The sequence below is a fragment of the Salmo salar genome, chromosome ssa05, assembly GCF_905237065.1.
Source record: "Salmo salar chromosome ssa05, Ssal_v3.1, whole genome shotgun sequence".
Lineage (NCBI taxonomy): Eukaryota > Metazoa > Chordata > Actinopteri > Salmoniformes > Salmonidae > Salmo > Salmo salar.
Window position 1 is genome coordinate 60,888,533 of NC_059446.1, and position 8,238 is coordinate 60,896,770.

General features: G+C 41.2%; 1 protein-coding gene and 1 non-coding gene across 2 annotated transcripts; both read left to right on the plus strand.

Annotated features, from left to right (window-relative positions):
- The first annotated feature begins 1,294 nt into the window (after positions 1–1,294).
- LOC106605367 (CD83 antigen) lies at positions 1,295–4,779 on the plus strand. The gene is made up of 5 exons (XM_014200900.2): positions 1,295–1,503; positions 1,833–1,960; positions 3,472–3,706; positions 3,876–3,979; positions 4,082–4,779. Exons 1-5 carry the CDS (start codon positions 1,467–1,469, stop codon positions 4,232–4,234), a joined length of 657 nt encoding a protein of 218 aa, XP_014056375.1. The 5' UTR covers positions 1,295–1,466; the 3' UTR covers positions 4,235–4,779.
- Positions 4,780–7,337: 2,558 nt separating this feature from the next.
- On the plus strand, positions 7,338–7,409 carry trnae-cuc (transfer RNA glutamic acid (anticodon CUC)). Its single transcript has one exon. It is a non-coding gene; the product is annotated as a tRNA-Glu (tRNA).
- The last annotated feature ends 829 nt before the right edge of the window (positions 7,410–8,238 follow it).

Below are 8,238 nucleotides of genomic sequence, written 5' to 3' on the forward strand. Positions count from 1 at the left end.
CTTCAGGTCAGAATAGTCTCTAAGAGAAAACACGATGTGTGTCTGATACACACGAGCTTGGTGGCAAGTTCTCAAAGTATGAACAAATTCACTGTCCTTTTAACCAAATTCAAGCAGAAACTCACGCCCAACCTGAATTAAAAATCATCAAGTTTGCAGACGACACTACAGTGGTAGGCTTGATTACCAACAACGTCGAGTCGGCCTACAGGGAGGAGGTGAGGGCCCTCGGAGTGTGGTGTCAGGAAAATAACCTCACACTCAATGTCAACAAAACAAAGGAGATGATCGTGGACTTCAGGAAACAGCAGAGGGAGCAGCCCCCTATCCACATCAACGGGACAGTAGTGGAGAAGGTGGAAAGTTTTAAGTTTCTCGGCGTACACATCACAGACAAACTGAAATGGTCCATCCCCACAGACAGCGTGGTGAAGAAGGCGCAGAAGCGCCTCTTCAACCTTCGGAGGCTGAAGAAATTCAGCTTGTCACCAAAAACACTCACAAACTTTTACAGATGCACAATCGAGAGCATCCTGTAGGGCTGTATCACCGCCTGGTACAGCAACTGCTCCGCCCACAACCGTAAGGCTCTCCAGAGGGTAGTGAGGTCTGCACAACGCATCACCGGGGGCAAACTACCTGCCCTCCAGGACACCTACACCACCCGATGTCACAGGAAGGCCAAAAAGATCATCAAGGACAACAACCACCCGAGCCACTGCCTGTTCACCACGCTATCATCCAGAAGGCGAGGTCAGTACAGGTGCATCAAAGCGGGGACCAAGAGACTGAAAAACAGCTTCTATCTCAAGGCCTTCAGACTGTTAAACAGCCACTAACATTCACTAACATTGAATGGCTGCTGCCTACATACTGACTCATCTCTAGCCACTTTAATAATGAAAAAATGTATGTAATAAATGTATCACTAGCCACTTTATATAATGTTTACATACCCTACATTACTCATCTCATATGTATATACTGTACTCTATACCATCTACTGCATCTTGCCTATGCTGTTCGGCCATCGCTCATTCATATATCTTTATGTACATATTCTTATTCATTCCTTTACACTTGTGTGTATAAGGTAGTTGTTGTGAAATTGTTAAGATTACTTGTTAGATATTACTGCATGGTCGGAACTAGAAGCACAAGCATTTCGCTACACTCGCATTAACATCTGCTCATGACAAATAAAATTTGATTAGATTTTTGGACCAAATTCGACACTCTCATTGACCTCCATACCAACACTCCTTGCTTGGTGGGGAAAACAACAAAAAAACGCCACCTGCTGGTGGGAAAGAGATTCCCGCCGATTTGGGCCTTTCTCTTCCTTAACAGACAGCCCAGTGTACTTTCACTTTGACGGCTACTTTTACTTTTATATTCTAGTAGGATATATCTACGCCTTGAATTAGACAACGAAATATAGAAAATGCTTTGGTGCTGAACAAAAAATGCGTACTCTAGTCTTTCTCCATGCCTTTGCACTAGGTAAGTTCACATTTACTTTTTGGGCTAACAAGTCTTTATGTCCTCCCTTACAAAAAAAGATTGCAGTTTTGAAACTGCAGTAACTTCAGTCGACTGAGGTATTTTGGACGCAGTAATTGCAAAATAACTGCAGTGTACGGCAGTTGAATTGCAGTTATACTGCACTCTAACTGCAGTTACATTGCAAATTTACTGCAGTAAAAAAAACTGTGTTATTTTGGATGCAGTATTTGCAGCATACTGCAGTTATACTGCACTCTGACAGCCATCTTTTTTCTTAAGGGCTGTCCATCAAGGTTCGTTTTGACATTTGCCTTCCATTTTTCCAGTTTGCGTACACAGCAGGAGTATGAAGGATGCTGAAAATAAAAGGTCGATATGCGGCGAGGATTCGGTTCTGAGATGTAAAGCAAATTCTTTACCTGGGGTCAAGTACCGGTCAGTGAGGTGGTACAAGGTAAACTACTTAGCGTTACTCTTTTCCAGGGCAGTAGTGTGGCTTGCTAACGCTGACTAAAGCCCTGGTGTTGTGGCGAAAATCTCCCCCCTGGCAGAATCTTCGCCACCTTCGCGTTCTTCATTGGGTGTTGTGGCGAAAATCTCCCCCCTGGCAGAATTCTCCCCCCACCTTCGCGTTCTTCATTGCTGCGACTTGCTTGCTTTTCTGCTCTTCACTCGGTTGTCAGTTTAGCCTACATTTCACCCGTACCTAAATCCGATACAGATATGTATTAGTCTATAAATAAATCTCTTTGCCAAAATTCGTCATCTCTCTCATGTCTTATTCGACTAGTACTTTTTAAAGTGTAATGATAATAATTCAGCCATAGTTGTTCTGAAATGTTTATTGCTTGCCAACATTTTACTCCTATGTTTAATATAACACACATACATTAATTATTCATTTCGGTTGCCTATCCTGACGTGAAGTTTGTTCTATAGAAAGTATTTGACTCTTAATGTGTGCCACAGAAAGTATTTGACTCTAGTCACAAAATTAAGGAAATTAGAAAGGGGGAGAATTCTGGCTGGGGGAGATTTTCGGCACGACATTTGTTCGCTCATTATTAGGCAGGATTTGGCGGATTGATGAGGGCGACATTTTCAGAGCTAAACTGACCGAAACGCACCTCCAACAACACATAAAACCTCACATAATTCTGAGACACCAAACCATCTTTCACATGTTCAGGCTATCCTAACTTCCAATTCTTAAAAACTTTAATCAACTATAACTATAGACATTTGCATAAATTACCACTAAATAACTCACCAACAGTAACTCTTGAACCGTTCATGCTAGATACACCAAACCAACTTTCACAGGTTCAGGCTATCCTAACTTCAAATTCTTAGAAGCTTTTAACAACTATAACTATATAAATTAGCATAAAACAACTCACCAACAGTAACTCTTGAACCTTTCAAACTAGAGACACTAAACCAATCAATACATTTTTACAGCTACCTACTTTTTCAACTATAACCAGTCATTACCATTACTACTGCAGTCAGTACCACTACACTAACTTATTTCAAAACCATAGTTTAAAACAATTTAGCAAGCACACAACATTTTCTTCAGGAAATGTACATTTCCAGTATTGTAGATTGCCTTTGTCTAGCCACTTAATCATATCAATCTTCGTCCACTCTTTCTTCCATCTAAAGACAGCAGAACTCATAACTTTTATGATTCCCAGACAATTTAACCTCAGGTTTGTCTCCTGCTGTCTGAGTTAGTTTTATCAATTGAACCATGGAATTTGATTTGACTACTAGACTATCTGCCTTTTGCTGTTTTTCTGGAGATCTTTGACTGCTCACACATACCTAAGTGGCTCATACTAGTGATTCACGATCTGTGATGTCCTCAGTCCTCATTGTAATCATTATTATTAAAACTACAGCACTGGCTCCAGACCAGCTGTTAAGGGCATAAAGTAACCTCACACCCTCTTCTCCCAGCTAGGTGAGGAGCCCTATAATAAGGAGTCCGGTCTACTGATGAAGAGGCTGTCACCTAACAGCACCACCCTATGGTACGCAGGTCTGGAGCGTAAAGTGGAACTTTTGGCTGATGATTCTTTTGATATCTTGCTGCCCAATGTAACGGCTGTTGATAGCGGGAGGTACAAGTGTCTCCTGGCAGCACCTGTAGGAGAGCAGAACCAGGAGGGGCAAGTTCACCTCAGAGTGACAGGTGAGTGTGTTCTACTCTCATTGTGTGCTTGTTTTGATATGTAAACAAACTGTATACTGCATGTGGATGTTTTAAATTGGACCCCCAGAGAGTTCCTCTTTGCTGATATATACTCTTTCAAAGTTTCCAGTGGTGCTCAAGAATTTGTGTATTCTTTTTTCATTTGCAGGTTGCGTTGACAATAAGTCCACAGACCAATCAGAAAGCAATACCATCCTAGTTCTTTCCATTGTGGGGCTTGTGGCAGCATTGCTAATATTCACCATCAGCTATGTGAGTTGTCCACTGTCCTCTCATTCAATGGTGATAGTTTCAATGTATTTCATTTTCAATTTTTTCAATTTTATTTACAAAAAAATATTATCTTTACCATAGGTAACCGTTATGAATATGTTACTACAAAGGAGCAAGAAGAATCCACAAGAACCACTTTTAGATGCACCCTTTGAGAAGAAGGATTTCATGCTGATTTACACTCTGGGGCCAAACTGGTCAGGACAGGCTTCCATAAAACATGTCTGTGTGTGAGACGCTGTTCTGCTAGTTTGGGCTCATTGTATACTTGAATGAGGAAAGGCAGAGAAAGACTGGTGAACTTCTGAAACTGAGCAAGGAGCCTAAGAGTCATGTCTACTTTCCAGAGTTCACCTCTAGAGCAGATGGAGGCAGACAACCCTCTGTCCGGTCCTATAGAAACAAGGCTTGGTTTTTCATAGAAGTTAAACAGAAACAGTAGCCTACACCCTTTCTGATAAATTGAAAGTATCAGGGCCATTATGACAAACTTACACAGAATGAAAGTTAAAGTGAGAGCTTAGTCTGTAAAATAAAAGACAAACCACGGCTCCCCACCCATTATAGAATCATTAAGTTAGTAAGTGGTGGCTAAAATATGACAAAAAAATAATAGGGTGTGTTTTGTTAGAATGCAGTGATAGCTTTCTATTGTAATTAAGGTATAGCCAGGCAATTTATAATATTATATTGCAGTGGCTGGTGTGAGCCCCTGGTTGTGATGGATCCCTGGGTGTGGACTAAGATTGCAAAATAAATACAGCTTTGGTGTACTCGAAGGCATTTCAATATCTTTTATTTGAACGTTACCGATAGGCATACATCAATTACAAGCTCTTGTTAAGCTTTTTGGTTGGATGCAGTACGGCATGAGCGTCACCCTTACCAGCCAGGGGTCTATAACACAGCAATGCCTTTTTTTATTAAGGTGGGTGTATCCAGTAAAGGTTTCCTTTGCTGGAAAAAGTTAGTTTCAACTGTTGAAAGCAGTGTCTGCATGTTATTTGTAAACTTTTATTAGATACCTTTTTTAAGTCTTACTATTACATGAATGGTTTGGTGTGCAGGCTATGAAAAAAATGCCTTTGTTGAATGCATCTATGTAGCCTTGTTGAATGCATCAATGTAGCCTACCATACATATGGCTGAGACAAAGGCAAAATAGTGAACCAGGAAAAAAAACTTAAAATACGCATACCTTCTAGCTTAACACTCATTAGGCATAGGCAATGGCAGCACCTTACATTTGCTATTCCAGGTGTAGTTGTGTTTACTGAACTTTCTAATACTAATTGATTGTCCTTTTTGTTGTACTAGCTACATGTTATGTCATTGTATTTTGGTTATTACATGCTCACAACAGCAGGATTTTTTGGGGGGACTATGTCCACAGTTGAATTTCTCCTCACTGTGCAATATACACTGAACAAAAATATAAACGCAACATGCAACAGTTTCAAAGATTTTACTGAGTTACAGTTCATATAAGGAAATCAGTCAATTGAGATACATTCATTAGGCCCTAATCTATGGATTTCACATGACTGGGAATACAGATATGCATCTGTTGGTCACAGATACCTTTAAAAAAGGTAGGGGCGTGGATCAGAAAACCAGTCAGTGTCTGGTGTGACCACCATTTTCCTCATGCAGCATGACACATCTCCTTTGCATAGAGTTGATCAGACTGTTGATTGTGGCCTGTGGAATGTTCCACTCCTCTTCAATGGCTGTGTGAAGTTGCTGGATATTGGCGGGAACTGGAACATGCTTTTGTAAATGTTGTTCCAGAGCATCCCAAACATGCTCAATGGGTGACATGTCTGTGAATACGCAGGCCATGAAAGAACTGGGACATTTTCAGCTTCCAGGAATTGTGTACAGCTCCTTGAGACATGGGGCCGTGCATTATCATGCTGAAACATGAGGTGCTTGCGGAGGATGAATGGCACGACAATGGGTCTCAGGATCTCGTCACGGTATCTCTGTGCATTCAAATTGCCATCGATAAAATGCAATTGAGTTCGCTGTCCTTAGTTTATACCTGCCCATACCATAACCCCACCGCCACCATTGGGCACTCTGTTCACAACGTTGACATAAGCAAACCGCTCGCCTACACGACGTCATACTGCCGGTACAGTTGAAACCAGGATTAATCCGTGAAGAGCACACTTATCCAGTGTGCCAGTGGCCATCGAAGGTGAGCATTTACCCGCTGAAGTTGGTTACTACACCGACCCTGGTGAGGACGACAAGCACACAGATGAGACGGTTTCCGACAGTTTGTGCAGAAATTCTTCAGTTGTGCAAACCCACAGTTTCATCGGCTCTCCAGGTGGCTAGTCTCAGACGATCCCGCAGTTGAATAAGCCGGATTTGGAGGTCCTGGGCTGGCGTGGTTACACATGGTCTGCGGTTGTGAGGCCAGTTGAATGTACTGCCAAATTCTCTAAAACAACGTTGGAGGTGGCTTATAGTAGAGAAATTAACATTAATTTCTCTGGCAACAGCTGTGGTGGACATTCCTGCAGTCAGCATGCCAATTGCACACTCCCTCAAAACTTGAGACATCTGTGGCATTGTGTTGTGTGGCAAAACTGCACATTTTAGAGAGGCTTTTTATTGTCCCCCAGCACAAGGTGCACCTGCGTAATAATCATGCTATTTAATCACCTTCTTGATATGCCACACCTGTCAGGTGGATGGATGATTTGGCAAAGGAGAAATGCTCACTAACAGGGATGTAAACAAATTTGTGCACAACCTTTTAGAGAAATAAGCTTTTTCAGCATATGGAAAATTCCTGGGATCTTCTATTTCAGCTCATGAAACATGGGACCAACACTTTAGATGTTGCATTTATATTTTATTTCAGTATAAGTAGCTTTTTTTATTTAACCTTTATTTAACTAGGAAAGTCAGTTAAGAACAAATTCTTATTTACAATGACTAGTGCTTGACTTCGATTAAAATAGTTTTTGGGTGCCGGTACTGTTCATATTTAGGTGCAGGAACTGTACAATACCTTTGAGCTAATATTTTATGAGGTGCAGGACCTCATGCAGTAGAAAATCTGAGGTGCTGGTACTCAGTTCTGGTGAGCTACTGCCGAAGTCAAGCACTGCTTGATACTCAATACATTTGGATAAATTCAAATTGTCACATGTCCAGGTTAATTTACAATCATGAATTTTAGATATGCAAATAATAAACCAGATTGTCTGGCTGAGTAGCTGTTGCCATTTATCACTATACTTGTTAAATAACTGTTGTTGTTTATTGATCCATGTTACCTTCTTTTAAGTTCGAAGCTCGACATGCGATGTATAACTGCTCCCTGGTGGTCTAGTGGTTAGGATTCGGCGCTCTCACCGCCGCGGCCCGGGTTCGATTCCCGGTCAGGGAACTTACTGTTTTCCTTTGCTCTGAACAGCTATTTCTGTACTTTAACAGTTTACACCAATGTTCTCTTTATAATGAATGCTATGTTCATTTTATATCAGTGTAGGCTGCTGAGGGGAGGACGGCTCATAATAATGTCTGGAATGGAGCAGATGGAATGGCATCAAACTATGTGTTTGATGCATTTGATACCATTCCACTGATTCCGCTTCCAGCCATTACCACGAGCTCCTCCAAATTAAGGTGCCACCAACCTGCTGTGTTTTATGTTTAAACAATAAGGATTGCGCCTTGGAGTACTCCCTTGGAGACAGGCAGTGGCTGATTCAGAAGATTTTCTGACTTTATACACTGCATTCTTTGAGAGAGGTAGTTAACAAACCAGGCCAAAGAACCCTCAGAGACACAAATACTCCTTAGCCGGCCCACAAGAATGGAATGGTCTACCGTATCAAAAGCTTTGGCCATGTCAATAAAAATAGCTGCACAACATTTCTTAGAATCAAGGGCAATGGTGACATCATTGAGGACCTTTAAGGTTGCAGTGACACAACCGTAACCTGAGCCGAGAAACCAGATTGCATACTGGGAATACTATAGACATCAAGAAAGCCAGTCAATTGATTATTGACAAGTTTTCCAACACTTTTGATAAACAGGGCAAAATAGAAATAGGCCTATAACAGTTAGGATCAACATGATCTCCCCTTTGGCAATATACCACAATCTCCCGAGGTGCCTTATTGTTATTTTTATTTATTTATAATTTAATAAGGCAAATCAGTTAAGAACAAATTTGTATTTACAATGAAGGCCTACACCTGCCAAACCCG